Here is a 22,515-nt window from a genome sequence, read left to right as displayed (position 1 = left end):
TACAGAGGCCGCTCTTGCCCATTTCCGCTCCGTCTTTATGGTTTTTGAGCCGCTCTGGCCACTTCCGTCGCGTCTCGGTGGTTTCCGGAGCCACTCTGGCCATTTCCGCTCCTTCTCTATGATTTCCCGAGCCGCTCTGGTCATTTCCGCTTCGTCTCTATGGTTCCGGTGCCGATGAGGCCACTTCCGTTGCGCCTCTATGGTCCTTGTGGGCCGCTCTGGCCCATTTCCGCTTTGTCTTTATGTTTTTTTGAGCCGCTCTGGCCAATTCCGCCGCCTCTCAGTGGTTCCGGAAGCCACTCTGGCCAATTTCTGCTTAGTCTCTATGGTTTTTGAGCCGCTCTGGCCTATTCCGCCTCGTCTCGTTGGTTTCAGAGGCCGCTCTGGCCATTTCCGCTCCGTCTCTATGGTTCCGGTGCCGATGAGGCCACTTCCGTTGCGCCTCTATGGTCCTTTTGGGCCGCTCTGGCTCATTTCCGCTTTGTCTTTATGGTTTTTGAGCCGCTCTGGCCATTTCCTTCGCGTCTCGGTTGTTTCCAGAGCCACTCTGGCCATTTCAGCTCCGTCTCTATGGTTCCGGTGCCGATGAGGCCACTTCTGCTGCGCCTCTATGGTCTTTTTGGGCCGCTCTGGTCATTTCCGCTTAGTCTTTATGGTTTTTGAGCCGCTGTGGCTACTTCCGCCGCCCCACGGTGGTTAGGGAGGCCGCTCTGTCCCATTTCCACTTTGTCTTTATGGTTTTTGAGCCGCTCTGGCCATTTCCTTCGCGTCTCGGTTGTTTCCGGAGCCACTGTGGCCATTTCTGCTCCTTCTCTATGATTTCCAGAGCCGCTCTGGCCATATCCGCTTCGTCTCTATCGTTCCGGTGCCGATGAGGCCACTTTTGCTGCGCCTCTATGGTCTTTTTGGGCCGCTCTGGCTATTTCCGCTTAGTCTTTATGGTTTTTGAGCCGCTCTGGCCACTTCCGCCGCGTCTCGGTGCTTCCGGAAGCCGCTCTGGCCAATTTCCGCTTAGTCTTTATTTTTTTTGAGCCGCTCTGGCCACTTCCGTCGCGTCTCGGTGGTTTCCTGAGCCTCTCTGGCCATTTCCGCTCCTTATCTATGATTTCAGGAGCCGCTCTGGCCATTTCCGCTCAGTCTCTATTGTTCCGGTGCCGGTGAGGCCACTTCCGCTACGCCTCTATGGCCTTTTTGGGCCGCTCTGGCCATTTCCGCTTAGTCTTTATGGTTTTTTTTAGCCGCTCTGGCCACTTCCGCCACATCTCGGTGATTCCGGAAGCCGTTCTGACCCATTTCGTTGTTATCTCTATGGTTTCCAGAGCCGCTCGGGCCACTTCCGTGGCGTCTCGGTGGTTTTTTTTGAGCCGCTCTGGCCATTTCCGCTCCGTCTCTATGGTTCCGGTGCCGATGAGGCCACTTCCGTTGCGCCTCTATGGTCTTTTTGGGCCGCTCTGGCCATTTCCTCTTTGTCTCTATGGTTTTTTTTGATCCACTCTGGCCACTTTCGCCGCGTCTCGTTGGTTCCAGATGCCGCTCTGGCCCATTTCCGCTCCGTCTCTATGGTTTCTGAGCCGCTCTGGCCATTTCCTTCGTGTCTCGGTGGTTTCCGGAGCCGCTCTGGCCATTTCCTCTCCTTCTCTATTATTTCTCGAGCCGCTCTGGCCATTTCCGGTCCGTCTCTATAGTTCCGGTGCCGGTGAGGCCTTTTCCGCTGCGCCTCTATGGTCTTTTTGGGCCGCTCTGGCCATTTCCGCTTAGTCTCTATGGTTTTTGAGCCGCTCTGTTTTATTCCGCCTCGTCTCGTTGGTTCTAGAGGCTGCTCTGGCACATTTCCGCTTCGTCTTTATGGTTTTTGAGCCGCTCTGGCCATTTCTGCTGCTTCTCTATGGTTTCCTGAGCCGCTCTGGCCATTTCCGCTCCGTCTCTGTTTTTCCGGAAGCCTCTCTAGCTTCTCATCTCCTTCTCTATGGTTTCTGGAGCCGCTCTGGCCATTTCCGCTCCGTCTCTATTGTTCCGGTGCCGGTGAGGCCACTTCCGCTGCGCCTCTATGGTTTTTTTGGGCCGCTCTGGCCATTTCCGCTTAGTCTTTATGGTTTTGGTTTTTTTTGAGCCGCTCTGGCTACTTCCGCTGCATCTCGGTGGTTCCGGATGCCGTTCTGACCCATTTCCTTTTTATCTTTATGGGTTTTTTTTTTTTTTAACCGCTCTGGCCACTTCCGTCGCGTCTCGGTGGTTTCCGGAGCCGCTCTGGCCATATTTGCTCCTTCTCTATGTTTTCCGGAGCCGCTCTGGCCATTTCCGCTTCTTCTCTATGATTTTTCTAGCCGCTCTGGCCATTTCCGCTCTTTCTCTATGGTTTTCTTAATCCGCTCTGGCCACTTCCGCCCCATCTCTGTAGTTCCGGAAGCGCCTCTATCCTCTGATCTCCTTCTCTATGGTTTCCGGAGCCGCTCTGGCCATTTCCGCCTCGTCTCGGTGGTCATGGAAGCCATTTCGGCCACTTCCGCTCTGTCTCTATGGTTACCGAAGCCGCTGGGATCCTTTCCGCCTCGTCTCTATGGTTCTGGAGCCTCTCTGGCCCGTTCCGCCTCCTCTCGATGGTTTTTCGGTCCCCTCCGCCCGCCCCGTCCCCTCCCGGTAGTGTCGCGGCGCTCATGGCGGCTCTGGCGGCTCTCGGGGCTCCCCCGGTGCCCGAAATCTTCGCCACCATGGCGGAGGGGCCGATCCCCGGCGGGACCAACCCGGGCGAGGTGAGGGGGCTCTGGGGGGTCTCCCCCTGGGTGGGATCTGGGGGGTCCTGGGTGGGCCCTGGGGGTCCTGAGGGGGCTCTGGGGGTGTCCCTGGGGGGGGTCTGGGAGTCCCGGGGGTCCCTCAGAATCTTGGGGGGGTTTGGGGATCTCCCGGGAGCCTCTTTAGGAACGGGGAGGGGGTCTGGGGGGGATCTGGGGGGATAATGGGGCGGGGGGAGGCACCGGTGGGGGGGAATCGGGGTGGGTCTTGTGAGGATGGGGGGGTCCCGGGGGGCTCTGGGGGGTCCTGGGGGTGGGGGGGTCCCGTGGGGTGTGTCAGGGTCAAAGTCCCCCCCGGGGCCCAAGGTCATTTTGGGGGAGGGGGGAGGGGAGTGCTGTTCCGGGGGGTCCCGGGGGGGGTCCCAGGGTGCCCCCTGCCCCCCCAGGCGTGGCTGGAGTCCCACGGGCGCAGCCTCGGGCACTTCGTGGACGGAGCGTGGCTGAAACCGGCGGGGAGGGCGAGCCTGGAGTGCCCCGAGGCCAGCACGGGTACGGGACAGGAGGGGACACGGGGGGACAGGAGGGGACAGGAGGGGACAGCGGGGGACGGGGTAAAGGTCAAGGATCAGAGGACAGGGAGGGGACAGGGAAGTGACAAAGAAGGGACAGCAAAAGGACGGCAATGAGGATTGGGCTGAGGGGCAGGGGACAAGGGTCAGGGACAGGGTCAGGGGACAGAGGGGACACAGACTGGGGTCAAGGGTTGGGGACAGGGAGGGGCACGGGGGTCGGGGTGACAGGTTTGGGCTCAGCAGCGCAGAGCGGGCTCGGGGGCGGGCTCGGGCTCGGGGTTCGGTGTCCGGCGGCGAGTGGCCAGCGCGGTGTCCGCAGGCCGGGTGGTGGCCACGGTGCCGGCCGGGGACAGCTCGGATGTGGCCATGGCCGTGGCGGCGGCGGCAGCGGCGGCCGAGAGCTGGGCGGGGCTGGGGGGGCCCGAGCGGGGGCAGCGCCTGAGCCGGTGAGTGACCCCTGACCCCCGACCCCTGATCCCAGGTGACCCCTGACCCTGGGTAACCCCGAGTGACCCCTGACCCCGAGTGACCCTGGGTGACCCTGGGTGACCCCTGTGACCCTGGGTGACCCCTGTGTCCTCTCCTGTGTCCCTGTCCCCCCAGGCTGGCCGCCACGCTGGCCGGTGACCGCGGAGGGGCCCTGGGGGCGCTGCTGGCGCTGGGCGAGGGGCGGCCGCTGTGCCGGAGCCTCGGGGCCGAGCTGGAGCTGGGGCTGCGGCTGCTGCGGGGGCTGGAGCCCCCCGGGCCGGGCTGGGCCCCCCTGGGTGAGTGGCACTGTCCCCTGTGTCCCCCCCGGGTGGCTGTTTCTGTCCCCACCGTGTCCCCTGACCCCCCCCGGGTGTCCCCAGGGGTGGTGGCCGTGGTCCTGGAGGGTCCCTGCTCGCTGCTGGAGCTGCTCTGGAATCTGGGGCCACTCCTGGCCATGGGTGAGTGACCCTGGGGACACCTGGGGACACCTTGGGGACACCTGGGGGCCTTGGGGACACCTTGGGGACACCTGGGGACACCTTAGGGACACCTTGGGGACAGCTGCCGGTGCAGGGAACAAGGGGGAGGTCCATGGGACAAGGGGGGATCCAGGTGGGGGGGCTCCCCAACGTCCCTGGGGGGGGTCCCAGCCATTTTGGGGGGTCCTGGGAGGGTCCCGGCAGCTCTGGGGGTGTCCCACGGGTTTCGGGGGATCCTTTGGGGGTGTCCCACGGGTTCCGGGGTGTCCCTGGAGAGCGTCCCGTGGTTTCGGGGTCCCCAGGGAACGCGGCCGTGCTGCTGTGCCCCCCGGCGGCGGCGCCGGCGCTGCTGCTGCTGGCCGAGCTGTGCGGGGAGGGGGCCGCGCTGCCCCCCGGCGTGCTCAACGTGCTGGCCGGACCCCCGGCGCTGAGCCGGGCCCTGCGCGCCCACCCCGAGGTCACCTGCGTCACCTTCCTGGGGGCCGCACAGGTATGGGGGGGGGGGGACACCACCGGGACAGCCCCCTCCCCGATTTTGGGGTCCCCCACGCGCTGCCCCCTTTCCCCAGGAGGAGCTGCGGGCCCGGCTCTGGGGGTCCCCGTGCCGGGGGCCGCGCCTGGGGCGTCCCCGGGGGGGTCCCCGGGGCGGCCGCGTCGTCGCCATCGTGCTGGACTCGGCCGACCTGGACAGCGCCGCCGCCGCCATCGCCCGCGCTGCGGCCGCGCCCCCGGCCACGGTGGGGACTGGGGGGATCTGGGGGGGTCTTTTGGGGGGGTTTTTGGGGGATTTCCGGGTCATTTGGGGTTTTTTTGGGGGGAGTTTTGTGGGTGGGTTAGTGGTTTCTTATGGATTTTTTGAGGGGGGATTTTTGGGGTGGTTTCAGAGGGTTTTGGGTTTTTTTTCAGGAGGTTTTTGGGTTATTTTTGGCGGGTTTTTCAGGAGTTTCTCGGGGTTTTTTTCAGGAGGTTTTTGGGGTGGTTTCAGAGGTTTTTTGGGTTTTTTTTTTCAGGAGGTTTTTGGGTTACTTTTGGCAGGTTTTTCAGGAGGTTTTTGGGTTATTTTTGGCGGGTTTCTCGGGAGGTTTTTGGGGTTTTTTTGGGGTGGTTTCAGAAGTTTTTGGGGTTTTTCTTGGGAGGTTTCTGGGTTACTTTTGGCGGGTTTCTCGCGAGGTTTTTGGGCTACTTTTGGCGGGTTTCTCTCGGAGTTCTCGGGGTTTTTTCGGGGCTGTTCCCGTGTTTGCCTCAGGGGTGTTTGTGACCCTCTCGGGGCCGTCCCCCGCGTGTCCCCAGCTGCCGGGGGGCGGCTGCGTGGTGCTGGCGCAGGACGCGGTGGCGGCGGCGCTGCAGCGGCGGCTGCGGGCGCGGCTCGGGGGGCTGCGCCTCGGGGACCCCGCCGAGCCCGGCACCGAGGTGGGGCCGCTGCCCCCCGGGGTCCCCCCGCCCGAGGAGCTGCTGCAGGAGGCGCGCGAGGAGGGCGCTCAGGTGAGGGGGGCCGGGGACGCGGGGTTTGGATTTTGGGGTTCAGTTGGGGCTCCCTGGATGTTGGGGTGTCCTGGGGGGGTTTTGGGGTGTTTTTCTTGGGGAGATTTGGAGGTTCCTGGGCGCCAGTGCCCCCGGGGGATTGGGGGGGGTGGCTTTGGGTGGGTGTTGGGTGTTGGGTGCCCCGGGGGCGGTTTGGGGGTGTCGCTCCGAGGCTCCCCACCTCGCCAGGACGCCGTTTTTTCCCCTTCCAGGTTTTCCAGGCTCCGCTGCCGGCGCTGCCGGGGGGCGGGCGGCGTTTCTGCCCCCCGACGCTCATCTCGGGGGTGGCCCCGACCTCGCGCTGCCTGCGGGAGCCGGTGGGTGCTGCGGGGCTTTTGGGGGAGCCCGGGGGGCGCCTCTTGGGGTCCCCGCTGAGCGCCCCCTGCCCCGCCAGGTCCCGGGGCCGGTGCTGGTGTTGCTGCCCGTGCGTGGCCCCGCCGAGGCCGTGGCCGTGGCCTCCGCCCTGCCCCACGCCGCCGCCGCCGCTCTCTGGGCCCAGGACATCACCGTGGCCCTGGACACGGCGGACAGGTGACCGCCACCCCCCGGCCCCGGGGACGGGAGTGACCCAGGGGTGGCTCTGAGCGCTGGCCCCTCCGCAGGCTGCCCCAGGGGCTCGTGTGCCTCAACGCCGCCGAGCTGCCGGAGCCCTGCGCCGCGGACGCCCACCTGGAGGAGGTGCGGGGGGCTCTGGGGGGAGGCCTGGGGGGTTTGGGAGGGGTCCAGGAGGGTTTGGGAGGTGTCCTGGAGAAGCTGGAGGGACGTGGAGGTGTCCCAGGGTGGTTTAGGGGGGAGTGGGGCGGGCTTTGGGGGTCCCCGGGGTGGGTTTTGGGGGTCCTCGGGGTGGGTTTTGGGGGTCCAGTGCCATGTCAGACGGGCTCTGCCCCTCCCGCACTCCCTCCAGGTGCTGCGAGAGTTCGGGTGCCCCCCCTGGGAACAGCCCCCCAAGGTGGATGAGCCGCTCAGGTACCCCCCGATGGGATGGGGACCCCTCCCCAGGATGGAGACCCCAAACTGGGAGGGGGGTCCCAGGAGCAGAACTCCAAGACCGGGACTCCATTGGTTTAACCCCCCCAGGACCCCCTTCTTTCCCCCCCGTGGGCGGCCCCAGCCCCACCCTGCCCCCCCAGAGGCTCCCGGTGCCCCCCGGGACCCCGATCGTCCCTCCCAGGGGGGGTCCCGGTGCCCCTCCCGCCCCTCTGACCCCGTGTCCTGTTCCCGCCGCAGCCCCCCGCTGACCGTGGATGACCCCGGCGACCCCGAGCTGGCCCAGGCCGTGGCCGCCGCCCGCGGGGCCGCCCCGGGGTGAGTGCGTGGGGCCCCCCCACCCTCCAGGGGTGTCCCCGACCGCGGGACCCCTCGGTGAGGGGGTGCTCGGTGCCCAACGCCCTCTGCCCCCGCAGGTGGGGGCGGCTGCCGGGGGCGGCGCGGGCGCGGGTGCTGCGGGCGGCGGCGGCGGCGCTGCCGGGGGTGCCCGGGAGCCCCGAGGACGGCGGCAGCACCTGCAGTACCGGCGGGAGCCTCCGGGCGGCGCTGCTGCGGTGGGCGGTGCGCGCCGAGCGCGCGGGCGGGGCCGTGCAGGTGGGCGTGGTCAAAAAGGGTGTGGCTTAAAAGGGGCGTGCGCTCGGCGAGTAGGCGTGGCCTGTAACGACCCCTCCCTCTGCAGGAGTGGCCCGGGGGGCGGGTCCTGCTGACGAGGCGGCCGCTCGGAGTGCTGGGCGTGGCCTGGGCGTGGCCGCGCCCCCTGGCGCTGGAGCTCCTCCCCCCGGCGCTCGCGCTCGGCAGCTGCGTCGTGGTGGTGGCGCCTCCTGGCGGACTCGGCGCCGCACAGCGGCTGCGCAAGGTGCGGACCCGCGACCCCCCCCCGGGGGACCCCCGTGATGCCCCAGGACCCCCCGGGGGACCCCATGTCCCCTCCCCGCCCGCGCGACCCCTGGGAGCCCCCGTTTGTTCCTCCAGAACCTCCGTGCGCCCCATCGCGCCCCCCCCCCGAAACCCCCCGGGACGCCCCCTGTCCCCCTCGGTCACCGCGGGACGCTGTCCCGGTGACGGTGACCCCCTGCGTGTGTCCCCAGGCTCTGGTGGCCGCAGGGCTGCCGGGGGGGGTCCTGACGGTGCTCCCCGGGAGCTGCCGGGGCTCGGGATCGCGGCTGGCGCGGCAGCGGCCGGACGGGCTGTGGCTGTGCGGGAGGGACGCGGTGAGTGCGGGGACAGCGTGGGGACGGGGGAAGGGGGCAGTGAGGGGCACACGGCGGGAGGAGGGGGCACGGCGCGGGTCGCTGCGAGGTTTGGGGGGTCCCGGGCCATGGGGCGGCTGCTGGGGGGGGTTTGGGGGGGGGGGCGTCACCCCGGCTCTCCGCAGCTGTCCCCCCTTGTGCCCGTCCCCCCAGGACTGCGACTGGGCCTCTGCCGTCGGCGTCCCCCGCGTTTGGGGGGTCCCGGAGGGGCTGCTGGGGGCTCCGGGGCAGGACCCCCCTCCCGGCGCCGAGCGGGAGCTGGAGCTGCGCTGCACCCGCCCCCGCTGCCTTTGGCTGCCGGGGGGCGCTCCCTGAGGCGCCCCCCCAGACCGCCCCCCCGAATCTGCAGGGATTTCGGACCTCACACTGTGCGACCCCCGCCCCAATAAAGCGCTCCGAGCCGCAGCCGCTGTCGTGTCTGTGTTCGCGGGGGGACCGGGGGGGTCTCGGGCTGCACCGAGGGGGTGTTTTGGGGTGCCCCGGGGGTCTCGGGCTGCACCGGGAGGGTGTTTTGGGGTGCCCCGCCCCCGCACGTGCCCGGACGCCCCGGCCCCCTCCCTCGCTCGGGGCAGCCGCACCCAGCGCTCAGCGGGGCCGGGCGGGGGTCCCGAGCGCCGCAGCCCCCGGGGGGTTCGGGGGGTGTCGCGGGGTGAGGAGGGGGCGGTCGGGGCTCCGCGCGTGGGAGGGGGCGGCTCGGCTCGTCCCGCTGCCCTCTCGGGTTTCCTGGGCCCCCCTCCCGGCCCGCTCCCACTTTCGCTTTCGGCGGCGGCTCCGCCGCGCCCCGAGGGGTCCCGAGGGGGTCCCGGGGTGGCTCCGGGAGTGCTCGCGGGTCCCCGTGCCCCCTCCCCAGCTCACACCGCCATGGGCGTGCCCCCCCCCTGCTCCGCTCTGGTAAGTGGGGACCCCCCACCCCCCCCGCAGTGTGACCTGCGCCCCTCGGGGACCCCCGGGAGCTCCTCGGGACGCGCAGAGCCCCCCCGGTGCCCCCCCAGGTGCCGCCGCTCCTGCTGCTCCTGGCCGTGCCCACCCCCGGCAGCGCCTGCTCCTTCGCCTTTAACCCCATCAGCAGCACCTTCAGCGCCCACCTGGACAACCTGGTGAGACCCCTGCCCCCAGGACCCCCTCCTCGTGCGCCCCAGCGCACCCCCCGAGCTCCGGGATCCCCACGGGACCCCCCGGATCCCCCCGAGACCCAAACGATTCTCCCCGCCCCCGCGCCCCCCGAACCCCCTCATTCCCCAGGGAAGGGTCCCGAAAACCCCCTGACTGCGCCCCTTCGCCCCCAAAGGGTTGCTGGGGACCCCCTGAGCGCCCCCCTCAGCCCTCTGGGCTGTTTTTGGGGACCCCCTGACCCCTCCCACAGAGCCCCTGGCTGCTCCTGGACTACCCCGTGGCAATGCCCAGCAACCTGGAGCCGGTGAGCGAGAGCCCCCGATTCCCCCGTGTGCCCCCCAAATCCCTCCCTGCTCCCGCACCCCCTGATCCCCCCAATCCCGGCCTGCCCCCCCAGGACAGCGCCTGCTCGGATCTCTGGGGGCTCCACTTTGGGGCGCTGGCTCTGCAGCGGATGCTGGCGGTGGCCGGCAGGGATTTGGCCCCCCTGCTCAGGACCCTCCTTGCCCAGCTCCACTTCGTGGCCGAGTGCCACATCCAGGTGGGTGGGGGTCCCTGGGGGGCTCCGAGGGGGCTGGGGGTGCTGCGAGGAGGGGGAGCTGGGGGGCTCCGGGTGGTCCTGGGGAGGCCAAGGGGAGTCTCGGGGCCTGAGGGGCACTGAGGACCCCACAAGGGTCTGGGGGGGTCCCTGAGGTGTCCAGGGTAACTCTGGGGGTCTTGGGGGGCTCCCTGAAGTGTCCAGGGTAACTCTGGGGGTCTTGGGGGGCTCTGGGGGTTCCCTGAGGTGTCCAGGGTAACTCTGGGGGTCTTGGGGGGCTCTGGGGGTTCCCGGAGGTGTCCAGGGTGAGTCTGGGGGTCTTGGGGGGGTGCAGGAGCTCTGGGGCATTTCTGGGCTTTCCCAGGGTGGTTCAGAAGGGGTCTGGGGTCCCCCCCGGGGGGGCTCCTATGACATCTCCCCAGGACCCCCAGGGCTGTGTCCGGCTGGAGAGGGTGAATGTGTCGCAGCTGCTGGAGATCCTGGCGCAGCACCTGGGGGGGCTGCAAGGGAGACCCCCCCACTTCCCTGGCTGCGCCCACTTGCGCTGCCACCCAGGTACCCCCCGGGTCCCCCGGGAGACCCCCGTAACCCCCCCAGGGCAGCCCTGACGCCCGTCTCCCCCCAGGCCCGGCGCTGAGCAGCCCAGCCGCTCTGCACGAGGGGACCCTGGGGGCCAGGCAGGGCCCCCCCAGCCCCGCCGGACACGGGCTGCTGCTGCTGGGGGGACTTGGGGGGGCCCTGAGCCTGGTGGCGGCGGTCTGGGTACTGTGGAGGAGACCCTGTGCCCAGGTGGGGACATTGGGGGCACCGGAGGGCACTGGGGACGCTGCAGAGGGTGGTGAGGGCATGGGGGGCACATGGGGGGCTGTGTGTGTGGGGGACACCACGGGTGCTGGCTGTGCCGGGGACGCTGGGAGCGCTGGTGGCTGTTTTGGGGTCGCTGGGTGGGCTGAGAGCACTGGGAGCACTGGGGAGCACTGGGAGGCCATTCCCCTCAGCCCCCCCCAGCCCCCACAGGGACCCCCGACACTGGAGCAGGACGGGACCTGAGCGGCCGAGCGGTGCCTGGGGACAGACACAGGTACTGGGAGGGCTCCTGCGCACTGGGATCGCTGGGAGTGTCCCCTGGCCCACCGGGAGCTCACCCTCTGCCCCCGTCCAGGCTGGCCTGAGCCACTGGTGAGAGACGGGGCCCCCCGGGGGTCCCTGCTGGAAGCCCTTGGGGGCTACACCGGGATCTCCCAGAGCCACAGAGAGACGAGGGGGCCCAGCCTGGCCCCGTGCAGTGCCCATAAAGCTGGTGTTGACACCCCGACCCCGCTTGGGATGCGTGTTTGGGGGAGCCGGTACAGACGAGGCGGACACGGCGCTGCCCAGCTGCCCTTTACTGGGGGGAGGGGTCTCACAGGGGCGGGGGGCTCTGGTGGCGCAGCTGGGGCTGGGGCCACTGGCGGGGCAGGAGGCAGAGCAGGGCCAGCAGCGCCAGCAGCGCCAGGGCCCACGGTGACAGCGGCGCCCACGGTGACAGCGGCGCCTGCGGGGCCACCGCCTTGGCCACCTCCTCGCTGCTCCCCGCCAGGCCTCCTCCTGCGGACAGCGCCGTCCCCGCGTCCTCCTCCTCGTCCTCCTTGTCCCCCGTGCCCTGGGCAGACCCTGTGGGTCAGGGGCTGGGCTGACCCTGCAGGGTCCCCCCGGGCCCGCTCTTACCGGGGCTGTGGCCGTGGCCTGCGTGTCCAGCTGGCCCCGCGGGCACCACGGGCGCCTGTGGGAGGGAGAGGAGGGTGAGGAGGCCGAGGTGAGGGTGTCTCCTACCCACGGATCCCCCTCGTACATGGCCCAGGCGTCCCGCATCTGGCCCAGCTGCTGCCGCAGCCGCGTGGTCTCCAGGCGCAGTTCCTGTGGGGGACAAGGAAGGGGTTGTCACCCTCGGCCCTTGAGCCCCACGCAGAACGGCCACCGTGGGGTTTGCTGGGGCCCAGGGGCTCTGTGCCGTACCTGCACCATCCTCTCGTACTCCTCCAGTGCTGCCGTCAGCTCCTGCGCCCTCTGCCCTGCCTGTGGGACAGGGCCTGGACGTCAGGGGCTGTGGGAGAGGGCCGGGGGTGGCCCTGGTGACAGCTGAGGTGGCAGCAGTGTCACTGGGCAGCGCTCACCTGGGCGAGGGCTGCATCGCGGGCAGAGAGCAGGGCAGTGCCACGGCAGAGCTGGCCCTGGGCAGAGGGATGGGGACAGGGACTCGTGTCACTGTCACTGCGACACAGCCCCCAGCACCGGCCACCGTGGCCACCATGGCAACTGCTCACCTCCAGGCTGGCCGTCCGAGCCGCCTGCGCCTGGATCTGCTCCCGCAGTCCCTGGCCCTCGGTGAGGAGCCGCTGGTTCTGCCAGGGGTGAAGCAGGGCTGGGGTTCCCGGTGGCGCTGCCCCGCTGGGGCAGCCCCCAGTGCCAGGCTGACCTCCTCCTGTAGGCCCTCGGCCCGCGAGCACAGGCTGCGCTGCTCCTTCTCCTGGGGAGGGCACGGCCATCAGGGGGACAGCGTGTGACACCGCGCGGCACCTCAGCTTAGCCTCTCACCGCGTGCCGTGCCTGCCGCCGGAGCTCGGTGTTCTCCTCCTCCAGCCGCTTCACCACGGCCTTCATGTCGTCCAGCTCCTCGACGGCCACCCTGGCCTGCTCCAGCGCCTGCCGGCTGCTGCCGGGGGCAAGGGGAGCCTCAGCATTGCCAGGATGGCGATCCAGACCCCCTGCCCGGGAGCCCCTCGGGAGCACCTTCGCAGCTGCGCCTGGAGCTGCGTAATCTCCTCGGCCAGGCGGGCGTTGAGCTCCTCGGCCAACTCGGCATCCCGCTGCAGTTTGGTGTTCTGGGCTGCCAGCTGCCGGGCACGGCTCCGCAGCCCCGCGGCCTCGGCGCTGCTGGGGAGTCCCACTGGTCCCGGGGTGCTCCTGGGAGCACGGCCAGGGGTGGCGGGGTGTCCCCACAGCAGGCACTTACGGGGTGGTGACATCCGTGTCGTCGCCCTGGAGCTGGGTGGCTGCTGGGGACGCGTGTCCGTCGTCCTCTGCGGGACGGGACACAGCGGGCTGTGCTTGTGTCCCCATCGGGGCCACCCCAATTCCCTTTTCCTGTGCCAACACCCACCTGCTGGCACCGCTCCAGTGTCACCAGTGGCCACCTCCTGCTCCTCGGCCCTGCACGGACGGAGCCACGGGTCAGCACCACCGACCGGTCCAGCCGGCACCGTGCCCCATGTCTCGGCACCGACCCGTCCTGCCGGCACGCCGCGATCCAGGCGCCCATGGCGCTGCGGAAGCGGCTCCAGTCCAGCGCCGTGCCCGCGGCCGCGGGGTCCAGCGCCCGCCGCAGCGCCCGCAGCCGCCCGTCGTGCCCGCTGTGTCCGGTCATGGCCGCCACGTACTCCACCACGCGCTGCGGCTGCACCAGCCCTGCGCGCACGGAGCGGGCCCTCAGCGGCCGCCCGGGGGCGGCTCGGCCCGGGCCCCGCGGGGCCGTGCCCACCTGTGCGCTCGGGGTCGCACGCAGCGAAGGTGCAGTCCAGGGCGAACTCGTCCGAGCAGCCGCTCTCGGCGGGGGCTGAGGGGGCACACGCGTTACGGAGGGGCCCCGCGCCTCGCCCCCCGCCCCGCTCCCGCATGGCCGCCGCACCTGGCGGGGGGACGGCGGCGCCCGGGCCGCGGGGAACCTCTGCTGCCATGGCGATCGGGGCGCGCTCCGCTGCCACCGCTGCCCCGGGGTGTCCGGGGGTCCCGGGGCTGTCTGGGGGTCTTGGGGATGTCCGGAGGTGCTGGGGGTACCGGGGGTATCCGGAGGTGCCGGGGGTATCCGGAGGTGCCGGGGGTGTCCGGAGGTGCCGGGGGTGTCCAAGGGTACCGGGGGTGCCCCGGGGTCTCGGGAGGTGCCCGGGGGTCTTGGGGATGTCCGGAGGTGCCGGGGGTGTCCGGAGGTGCTGGGGGTACCGGGGGTCTCGGGGGGTATCCAGGGGTGCCCGGGGGTCTCGGGGGTGCCCGGGGGTCTCGGGGGTGTCCAGGGGTCCCGGGGGTGTCCGGGGGTCTCGGGGGTGTCCGGGGGGTATCCGGGGGTCCCGGGGGTATCCGGGGGTCCCGGGGGTGTCCGGAGGTGCCGGGAATGCCTGGGAGTCTCCGGGGTGCCCGGGGGTGTCCAGGGGTGTCGGGGGTGTCCGGGGGTCCCGGGAGCGCCGCGGGGCTCTGAGGGGAGCCGGGGTGGGGGGGGCGGGAATCCCCTCACGGCGGAGGAGAGGGGCGTGGCCTGGCGCGAGCCCTTCCCGCCCAGAGGGACGGAGGCGTGGCCAGAGCGAAAGGGGGGGAGTCAGGGGCGTGGTCACGCGGAAAGGGGCGTGGCTCCGCCGCTCCGCGCGGCGCCGGTCCCGTCCCGGTTCCCTCCCGGTCCCGTCTGGATTCCGCTCCTTCCCATCGGCTTTTATTGAAGGACACAGCCCTCCGCGCTTCCCCCCACACCACCGCGGCCCCCTCAGAACCCCCGCAGCAGCTTCTCGTAGCGGGAGTCCAGGTTCCGCAGCAGGAACATCGACAGCATCAGCAGGGAGAGCTGCGAGCAGAGAGCAGCATCAGCCCTCCGGGATCCCTCGGACCCCTGACCCCCCTCCCGGCCACCCTGAACGCCCACCGACTCTTCTGGCCACCCTGAATCCCCACGGACCATGCCCTGAACCCTCCCTGGCCCCCCCAACCTATGGTCCCACAGCCCCCCGACCACCCCCAGGCCTCCCAGCTCAGCCCCCCCACCTCAGGGCATCCCCCCTACCTCGCCCAGGCCGATGCCTACGCAAACCCCCACGATGGTGACCAGGTTTCCAGCCAGCCAGCTCTGCACCCGCTCCTTGCAGCCCTGGGGTGACAACTGGGGGTCACTCGGAGTCCCCCACGGAGCTCCAGGACCCCCCGCCTGCCCTGTGCCTCACCCTGGGGAAGATGTCCTGGGGGGCAGCCGCGGGGCAGCGGCCGTGGGGCAGCACCCACGGGCTCCTGTGGGTGCTGTTGGGTGCCCTGAGGCAGGAGCAGGCGATGTCCCCGTCGCTGTCCCCGTCCCTGGCGGCGTCATCGCGGCGCTCCCAGTCCTGGGGTCCCTTCCAGCCACAGCAGCCGAGCTGAAGGGGGGCAGGGGGGTCAGCGCGGTGGCCGTGGGGTGGCCCCGGGGTCATTTTGGGGAGGGGTCTCACCTGCTGCTGGACAGCGTCCCAGCTCTCGTGGGGGTCCCCAGGCGGTCCCTGGGCCGGGTACCCCCGGATCAGCTCCTCTGCGTAGGCGGCCACCTTCGCAGCCAGCTGGGGACAGGGGTCAGCACAGCATCGCCCCCCGACCCCGGGGGTCCCCCCCCGAGCCCGGGGTCCCCCCAAGCAGCCGGGGTGGGCCCTGCACTCACGGCGGCGCGCTGCGTGTAGACGATGATGGCCACCGTGATCTGCGCGGCGAAGAGCAGCAGCAGCAGCCCAAAATACTTCGGGGGTAAAACAGCGGAGGTCGGGGGTCAGCCAGACCCCCCCCAAAACCCCTCCCCGGCGCCGGGGGCGCCTCAGAGGGGTCCCCCCTCCCCGCTGCTGCTCCCCGGGCGCAGGATGTGGTGGCACCACGTGGCCCCGCGGTCGCCCCAGGAAGTTGCAGCGCAGCCACCCCCACACCCTCCCGGTTCCGTGAGCCCCCCCGAGCCCCCCAACTCACCAGCCCCAGCATGACCTTGACCTCCTTGAGGGCCCCCAGGCAGCCCAGGAAGCCCAGGAGCATGGTGGCGATGCCGACCCCCGAGAAGCCATAGGAGCAGAGCCTCAGGCTGAGCAGCGGCGACCCTGAGGACACGGCGGGGGGGTCAGCGAGCCCGCCAGCCCTCTGGGGGTGCCGCACCTCTCGGGGTACCCCACGTTTTGGGGGGGGTCAGCGAGCCCGCCAGCCCTCTGGGGGTGCCGCACCTCTGGGGGGTACCCCGCGCTTTCGGGGCGGTCAGCGAGCCCGCCAGCCCTCTGGGGGTGCCGCACCTCTCGGGGTACCCCGCGCTTTGGGGGGGTCCTTACCCAGCACGGCGGCGAAGCTCTGCCGGTCGAACAGGACCCAAAAGCTGAAGGCGAGGAGGAGGATGCCCAGGAACTGGGGGGGAGCCCAGTCAGGAGATGGGGGACCCGCAGTGCCCCCCCAGCACCGGGAGGATGTTACCCCCTCCCCGGGTCCCCCAAGTCCCCCCCACGCTGCACGTCCCCCATCTTCCCCTGTCCCCCAAGTCCCCCCCAGACCCACTCACGAAGAAGAAGAGGTTGAGGAGGAAGAGGAAGCACTTGGTGCAGCCCAGGCAGCTTTTGGGGCTCATGTCTGCGCGGGGCTCCCAGCCGCACGCACTCCGAGCCCAGCCCGGTGCCCGGTTCCCGGTTCCCCCTTCCCCTCCCGCCCCGCCCGGGCCCCGCGGGAGGCGCCGGAAGCGCCGCGGGGGCGTCGCCCCGGGACCCCCCCGGGACAGCGGGGACCGTGAGCTCCGGTGGGACCCCGGGAGCGGGGGGGGGTCCCGGGGGTCCCGGGGGGCGGCACCGAAACCGAGGGGGCGGGGCCGGGCAATGAGTGACGGGGCAAGGGGCGTGGCCGGGCAATGAGTGACGGGCCAAAGGGCGGGGCCGGGCAGTGAGTGACGGGCCAAAGGGCGGGGCCGGGCAGTGAGTGACGGGGCATAGGGCGTGGCCGGACAGTGAGTGACGGGCCAAGGGGCGTGGCCGGACAGTGAGTGACGGGGCAAAGGGCGTGGCCGGCGCGCGGGGGGCGCGGCCGTGGGCGCGGCACGGTCCCGGTCACGTGAGGCGGGCGCCCCGCTGCCGCCGCGGTCACGTGACGCCGGCGCTGACCACGTGTTCCGGGCGCGATGGCGGCGGCGGCGGCCTCGGCCCAGCGCGGCGGCGGTGCCGGCGGTGGCGGCGGTGCCGGTGCCGGTGGCGGTCCCGGAGCCGATCCCGGAGCCGGGGCCGGCGGCGGCGAGCCCGCCCCGCCGCCGGGGGGCGGTGGTGAGTGGGGGCACTGGCGGGAGCCGCGGAGGGGCGCGGCCTGTGCGGGCCCGGGGAGGCGGCGGTGGCGGCCGGGGCCGGTGGCCGCTTCTGCCCGGTGAGCGCCCCGCTCTCCGCAGGGGCCTCCTCGGACCAGATCATGCAGACCGGGGCGATCTTGCTGCGGGCGTGAGTAGGGGAGGCGGGAGCGCCGGTAGAACGGGCGGGGCCGGGGGGGACAAGGGGCGGCCTGGGGGACACGGGGAGCGGGGGGACACGGGAGGGACTTGGGACCGGGAGAAGACTTGGGGACAAGGGGCGGCCTGGGGGACACAGAGTGCAGGGGGACTTGGGGCTGGCAGGGGATTTGGGGGGAACGGGGGGGGGGACTTGGGGCTGGGAGGGGACCTGGGGACAAGGAGAGGACTTGGGGGACACGGGGAGCGGGGGGGACACAGGAGGGGACTGGGGGGACACAGGTTATGGGGGGGGATTTGGGGCTGGGGGGACAAGGGGCGGCTTGGGGGGGACAAGTGGGGGGACACGGGGGGGGAATTTGGGACCTTGGGACTGGGAGGGGACAGGGGGGACAAGGGGGGGCACTTGGAGGGCACAGGGGGTGCGGGGGGACTTGAGGCTTGGGGCCTGTGGGGGACGCAGGGTGTGGGTCAGCGGCTGAGGACCTGGGGGACAGGGAGGGACGGGGGGGATACAAGAATTCGGGGGGGTTGGGGGACACGAGGGGGACATCGGGGGGCACTTGACAGCGTTCTGGAACGCGGGGTGCAGCTGGGACTCGGGGGGAGCGGGGGCTCCAGGGGTGGCCCTGGAGGGAGGGACGGGGGCTGCAGGTGCACAGAGGGACCAGGACGGGGCTCACCCGGAGCCGGGGGGGGTCACCCAGCGTGCCGGGGCCGCCAGGTTCGTGCGGGACCGCGTGGAGCGCTGCGGGGACCCCCAGGCCGTGGCGCTGAGCGTGGCCGAGCTGGGCGAGCCCCAGCCCAGCAGCCCCGACACCAAGCGCCTCAGCGAGTGCCTGCGGCGCATCGGCGACGAGCTCGACAGCAACATGGAGCTGCAGAGGTGGGCGGCTGCCGCTCCTCGGGGGGCGGGGGGGTGGCGTCCCCGAGGCCGCCCTGACCGTGGCCGCCGTCCCCTGCCCCAGGATGATCGAGCAAGTGGGCTGCGACGCCCCCAAAAAGCTGTTCTTCCGCGTGGCCAAGGAGATGTTCGCCGACGGCACCTTCAACTGGGGCCGCGTGGTTGCTCTCTTCTACTTCGCCTGCAAGCTGGTGCTGAAGGTGGGTGTGGAGCCCCCCACCCCAAAAGCCCTCCCTGGGGACCCCCGAGCCCCCTCTGAGCCCCCTCCCCGCTCCCGGCAGGCTCTCTGCACCAAGGTGCCGGAGCTGGTGCAGACCATCCTGCGCTGGACCATGGAGTACCTGCAGGAGCACGTGCTGGCCTGGATCCAGGCCCAGGGCGGATGGGTGAGACCCCAAAGCCCCCTTCCTTGGGGGGGCCATGTCCCTCACCCCTCCCCTGTACCCCCTTTTCCCCCAAATTTACCCCAACTCCTCCCCTCCGTCCCCCCTTTCCTACCTGCCCTGAGCCCGGCTGTTCCCCCGGGGTGGGGGGGGTTTGGTTTGGGACCCCCCCCAGCACGGGGTGGTGACCTCGCCCCTCCTGTGTCCCCCCCACCCCCAGGAAGGGCTCCTGTCCCACTTCGGGACCCCCACCTGGCAGACCATCACCATCTTCGCCGCCGGCGTCCTCACGGCCTCGCTGACCATCTGGAAGATGGCCTAGACTCTCGGGGGGGGTGGGGGCCGCATTTTGTGTCCCCCCCCCATCCCGGGACCCCTCCCCGGACTGGCCCTGCCGGCAGGGATGGTGCTGACCCCCAGCGCCTTCCGGGCCCGGGGGGGTTTTTAACCAACGGGACTCCTCGCTCACCTGGATTTTGGGGTGGTGCTCCCCCCCCCAGCCCCCCCGGAGGCCACGGCTGGGATTTTGGGGGGGATTTGGGGGATGAAGGGGGTGGGGACACCCCCCCCTTGCTCTCCCAGCCCTCGGTTTGACCCCAGGACTTGTGGTGCTTTCCCTGGGGGGGGTTGGGGGGGATCCTGCGGTTCCACCCCCCAAAATGGGGGTGGGGGGAGGGCATGGGGTGTCTCTGTGACCCCCCCAAAAATGAATTGAGGGGGGTGGGGTGTCTCTGTGACCCCCCCAGGATGAATTGAGGGGGGTGGGGTGTCTCTGTGACCCCCCCCTAGAATGAGGGGGGGGTGGGGGGGGAGGGTTACAGCCACGGCTGTAGGGTGAGTATTTATTGGGGGTCCGCACCCCCCAAAAAAGGGCCCCCCCAGGTGCAATACCCCCCTCCCGGGGCGGAGGCTCTCAGGGTGGGGGGAGCCACACCCCCCCCTTTTTACACCCCCCCCCTCCCCGGTTTTGGAGGCCCCCCCGTGTCCCCGAGGCGGGGGGGAGGGGCCGGGACAAAGTGACCCCTTCCCCCAACCCCCCCACGGTGCTCTCGGCGGTGACGTCACGGGGAACCGCCCCTCCAAAAAATGGGTGGGGCCCCGCCTTCCCCCCCTCGCTTCTCTCCGTAGTGATTTTTTTTCTTCTCTTTTTTTGTACCTTGGTTTTTTTGTATCTCGGGAATTTCCATGAAAATAAAAAAAGGCAAAACGCGACGTTTCCTGCCCGTGTGCACCCCAAAAAAACCTCGGGGAGCCCTCGGGGGTCTCGGGGTGCGGATGGGGAAGGGGGGGGGACAGGAATTGGGGGGAAGGGGAGGCAGCGCAGCTTTCGCTTTCGGTTTTGCCACGTGGCTTGGGGGGGGCGGCTGCGGGGCGGTTTTGGGGGGCTCAGGGGCCCCTCCCCCCTTTTGCTCCACAGCATCTCGGGGGTTGGGGGGTCCCGGTTGGCGGGGGAGGGGTGGGCAGGGGTCCTTCACCTCCCTCTCTCCCCCCCGCAGGGCCATTTGGGCTCCGTGGGGCTTCAAATCGCGGGGTCCCCCCGATGATCTCGGGGTTCGCCGAGCGGCCACGGCGGGGTGTTGGGGTGGGGGGTCCCACATCTGGACCCTTCCCCTCGGGGCCGCTGCATCCCGCGCTGGATTTGGGGGCTTTTGGGGGGTGGTCGCTCCCCTCCCCCCGGGCGTGGGGGTCCGCTGCTCCCTCGGGGGGCCGAGCCGGGTCCCCCTGGAGCTGCGGGCACCCCGAGGGATGAGGGGCGGGAAAGGGAAGCGCCGGGGGGAAGCTCCCAGTTCCAGCCAGTCTCCCCCAGTTCGCGCGGAGTCAGCGCGGCCAAGTTCCTCGTTTATGGCCCCGGCGCTGAGTCAGCTCCTTCCGCACCCGAGAGCCTCCGGTTAACGGGCAGCCGGCACCCCCGGAGCGGGGAGGACCCCCCAAAACCGCCCCGCGCCCCCCCGCGCCAGCGGGGAACTGCGGCTCTCCCCCCGCCGGGGCCGCCACCTGTGGGGATGGGGGGGGCACAAAGGTGGGGGCTCGCCCCCGCCCACCCCCCAAAATCCTGCCCCGTCATGCTGACTGCGGGAGCGTGTGACAAACGGGGACAAGGGCCAAGGCCACCGCGCCCGGCCGGCTCCTTCCGGGGGGCGAGCGGGGGGGCCACGCAGCCCCGATAAAAGCCCCGGCGGACGTTGAGCGGCCACGGCCGCGTTCTCGCTTCAACAGTGCTTGAACGGAACCGGCTGCTCGCGGCGCGCCGTCCATCCCGCCCGCCCGCCCGCCCGCCCGTCCATCCCGCTCCGTCCGTCCCGCTCCGTCCGTCCGTCCGTCCGTGCCGCCATGGAGTCCCAGATCCGCCAGAACTACCACCGCGACTGCGAGGCCGCCGTCAACCGCATGGCCAACACGGAGCTCTACGCCTCCTACGTCTACCTGTCCATGGTAGGGGGGCTCCGGACCCCTGCCCTCGGGGGACCCCCCCTTGCCGCGCCCCAAAACCGCCTCCCGCCGCTGGCTCGGGAGGGCGGGACCCGAGGAATTTGGGGGGGGGGGTCCCGGGGGGCTCTCCCTGACCTCTCTCCTCCTTCCCCTCTCTCCCCCGCAGGGCTTTTACTTCGACAGGGACGACGTGGCCCTGTCGCGACTGTCGCGGTTCTTCCTGGAGCAGTCGCGGGAGGAGCGGGAGCACGCCGAGGGGCTGCTGCGCTTCCAGACCAACCGCGGCGGCCGCGTTCTGCTGCAGGACATCAAGGTGCGTGCGGGCCCGGGGGGGGGTCGCGGGGGGAGCCCTGCGGTGCCCGGGCTCCTCCGGGTGACGCCCGTGCCCCGCAGAAGCCGGAGCGGGACACCTGGGGCTCGGCGCTGGAGGCGGTGGAGGCGGCGCTGCAGCTGGAGAAGGCGGTGAACCAGGCGCTGCTGGAGCTGCACGCCCTGGCTGCCGAGAAGGGCGACCCCCACGTAAGTGCCGATACTCGGCTTTTGTCTCCCACCTCCTCCTCAGGGGTCTGAGTCCCCCCTCCCCAGCTCCCGGTGCTCCCAGCTCCTCCCTGCTCCCACGCCCGTGCCTTGGGATCGCTCCCACGGGACTCCTGGGCATCTCCCGCTGCTCCTGGGCTTCCCTCGCCTCCCGCGGACCCTGGGGACCCTGTTAACGATGAATTTGAATCCAGATGTTACCTTGCAAGTGTATCCTGTAAGCCAACGGCAGACTGCTTCAAGCGCCTCTGAAAGCTTTTCAAGGCATTGTTTTAAAGTCTAGGGAAAAAAAAAGTCAAGTAAGTGGATTATTCGAAGGAAAACGTTTCAACAAGAAAGTCATGCCCAGTAGTCGCAGAAACACTAACTGTGCTCCAGGAGCAAATGAGCACTGTTCATCTGGCACACACCTGCAAATAAGATTTTCAGTTTAAGACAGAGTAAACATGTTCCTGCCCTGCCTGACATCCCTTGGTCCCACAGCTTTGCGACTTCCTGGAGTCCCACTACCTGGACGAGCAGGTGAAGGCCATCAAGGCGCTGGGGGACCACGCCACCAACCTGCGTCGCCTCACTGGGGGGGCCACCGGGCCCGGGGAGGCCTCGGCCGGCCTCGGCGAGTACCTGTTCGACCGTCTCAGCTTGGAAGAGCGCAGCTGAACGCCCCCAGCACCGTCCCCCCGAGCCCCCAGACCCGTGTAACCCCTCGCCCCACCCAAGGGGGCCCTGCCTGCTGGGCTCCCCCAGCATGACTCCAATAAAGGGTCTGTCTAAGCCTCCTCTTCGTTGTTTGCTTCCTCCCCACACAGGAGAGGGGACGCCGGCAGCTTGGGGTGGGGTTAGCGGGGTCTGGCGCGGGATGGGGGAGGTGGCGTGGCCCCTTGACGGGTGGGACACATTTATAGGAGTTTCGGGCGTCGCTGAGCGCGTCCCGACCCTGCAGTGAGCTCTGAGGAAAGCCAGAAGGGGCTCTTGGCCGGAGGAAGGAGAGACCCTGACTCGGGCGTCTTGGGACGAGCTTAGGGAATGGACCTGGCCGCGCTCGGCCAGCCGGAGCTGCAGCTCCCCGCAGCTTTGTCGGGGAGAAATTCTGCGCCGTTTGCAAATTAGGGAGGCAGACAGGCGGCTGAACGCCAACTGCCGTCCTTCTCCCCGGGAGCCGAAACTGACCAGCCCCGGCTCCTGAGAGGCTGAAGGGGGCTGCAGGGGCAAAGGGGGGCTAAAGAGCGGCGCAGAGACGCTGCTGTGGGGAGCTTGAGGGTGACACAAAGAGGCTGAGGGGCAGCGGGTGCCTGAGGGGGACAGGCGAACCAGCCCTCACGCCACCCCTAACCTCGCCCTAAAAATCCACCCCTGACCAGTGCGCGGGGGAGGTCAGGGGGCCAAGGGACAATGTC

General features: G+C 70.1%; 6 protein-coding genes across 9 annotated transcripts; 4 read left to right on the top strand and 2 right to left on the bottom strand.

Annotated features, from left to right (window-relative positions):
* The first annotated feature begins 1,491 nt into the window (after positions 1-1,491).
* ALDH16A1 (aldehyde dehydrogenase 16 family member A1) lies at positions 1,492-8,411 on the top strand. 2 transcript variants are annotated; one of them, XM_038126335.1, is made up of 17 exons: positions 1,494-2,750; positions 3,176-3,278; positions 3,621-3,747; positions 3,905-4,065; positions 4,150-4,227; positions 4,551-4,738; positions 4,818-4,985; positions 5,539-5,730; positions 5,982-6,086; positions 6,164-6,300; positions 6,372-6,447; positions 6,674-6,735; positions 6,997-7,074; positions 7,173-7,350; positions 7,436-7,612; positions 7,845-7,967; positions 8,160-8,411. In XM_038126335.1, the coding sequence occupies exons 1-17, from the start codon at positions 2,517-2,519 to the stop codon at positions 8,319-8,321; spliced, it is 2,349 nt and encodes a 782-aa protein (XP_037982263.1). In that variant the 5' UTR covers positions 1,494-2,516; the 3' UTR covers positions 8,322-8,411. The 2 variants fall into 2 exon arrangements, with proteins under 2 accessions (XP_037982264.1, XP_037982263.1); XM_038126336.1 differs by lacking the exon at positions 3,176-3,278 and having other exon boundaries at positions 1,492-2,750.
* Positions 8,412-8,707: 296 nt separating this feature from the next.
* FLT3LG (fms related receptor tyrosine kinase 3 ligand) lies at positions 8,708-10,972 on the top strand. Of its 3 annotated transcripts, XM_038126424.1 has the most exons (8): positions 8,708-8,897; positions 8,999-9,103; positions 9,370-9,423; positions 9,517-9,660; positions 10,080-10,212; positions 10,283-10,446; positions 10,666-10,738; positions 10,820-10,972. In XM_038126424.1, exons 1-7 carry the CDS (start codon positions 8,868-8,870, stop codon positions 10,705-10,707), a joined length of 672 nt encoding a protein of 223 aa, XP_037982352.1. In that variant the 5' UTR covers positions 8,708-8,867; the 3' UTR covers positions 10,708-10,738; positions 10,820-10,972. The 3 variants fall into 3 exon arrangements, with proteins under 3 accessions (XP_037982352.1, XP_037982350.1, XP_037982351.1); XM_038126422.1 differs by having other exon boundaries at positions 8,861-8,897; positions 9,295-9,423; positions 10,283-10,738; XM_038126423.1 differs by lacking the exon at positions 8,708-8,897 and having other exon boundaries at positions 9,328-9,423; positions 10,283-10,738.
* A 17-nt stretch (positions 10,973-10,989) lies between these two features.
* KASH5 (KASH domain containing 5) lies at positions 10,990-14,107 on the bottom strand. Its single transcript, XM_038126296.1, has 14 exons — positions 14,019-14,107; positions 13,175-13,881; positions 12,921-13,101; positions 12,797-12,846; positions 12,650-12,716; positions 12,427-12,570; positions 12,232-12,349; positions 12,113-12,163; positions 11,961-12,038; positions 11,811-11,867; positions 11,653-11,712; positions 11,489-11,553; positions 11,365-11,419; positions 10,990-11,299 (listed from the first exon to the last, which is right to left on the bottom strand). Exons 1-14 carry the CDS (start codon positions 14,105-14,107, stop codon positions 11,060-11,062), a joined length of 1,962 nt encoding a protein of 653 aa, XP_037982224.1. The 3' UTR covers positions 10,990-11,059.
* Positions 14,098-16,249, bottom strand: CD37 (CD37 molecule). Its single transcript, XM_038126410.1, has 8 exons — positions 15,944-16,249; positions 15,720-15,792; positions 15,373-15,497; positions 15,077-15,151; positions 14,874-14,978; positions 14,616-14,801; positions 14,459-14,542; positions 14,098-14,242 (listed from the first exon to the last, which is right to left on the bottom strand). The coding sequence occupies exons 1-8, from the start codon at positions 16,007-16,009 to the stop codon at positions 14,165-14,167; spliced, it is 792 nt and encodes a 263-aa protein (XP_037982338.1). The 5' UTR covers positions 16,010-16,249; the 3' UTR covers positions 14,098-14,164.
* Positions 16,250-16,491: 242 nt separating this feature from the next.
* Positions 16,492-19,363, top strand: BAX (BCL2 associated X, apoptosis regulator). Its single transcript, XM_038126426.1, has 6 exons — positions 16,492-16,688; positions 16,808-16,856; positions 17,589-17,750; positions 17,833-17,968; positions 18,050-18,154; positions 18,372-19,363. The coding sequence occupies exons 1-6, from the start codon at positions 16,550-16,552 to the stop codon at positions 18,471-18,473; spliced, it is 693 nt and encodes a 230-aa protein (XP_037982354.1). The 5' UTR covers positions 16,492-16,549; the 3' UTR covers positions 18,474-19,363.
* Positions 19,364-20,318: 955 nt separating this feature from the next.
* On the top strand, positions 20,319-21,898 carry LOC119696630 (ferritin heavy chain A-like). Its single transcript, XM_038126430.1, has 4 exons — positions 20,319-20,584; positions 20,748-20,894; positions 20,975-21,100; positions 21,602-21,898. Exons 1-4 carry the CDS (start codon positions 20,483-20,485, stop codon positions 21,776-21,778), a joined length of 552 nt encoding a protein of 183 aa, XP_037982358.1. The 5' UTR covers positions 20,319-20,482; the 3' UTR covers positions 21,779-21,898.
* The last annotated feature ends 617 nt before the right edge of the window (positions 21,899-22,515 follow it).

This window comes from Motacilla alba, unplaced genomic scaffold, assembly GCF_015832195.1.
Source record: "Motacilla alba alba isolate MOTALB_02 unplaced genomic scaffold, Motacilla_alba_V1.0_pri HiC_scaffold_34, whole genome shotgun sequence".
Taxonomy (NCBI): domain Eukaryota; kingdom Metazoa; phylum Chordata; class Aves; order Passeriformes; family Motacillidae; genus Motacilla; species Motacilla alba.
The sequence above is the reverse complement of the archived record's forward strand: the minus strand, read 5'-3'. Positions and strand labels throughout refer to the sequence as shown.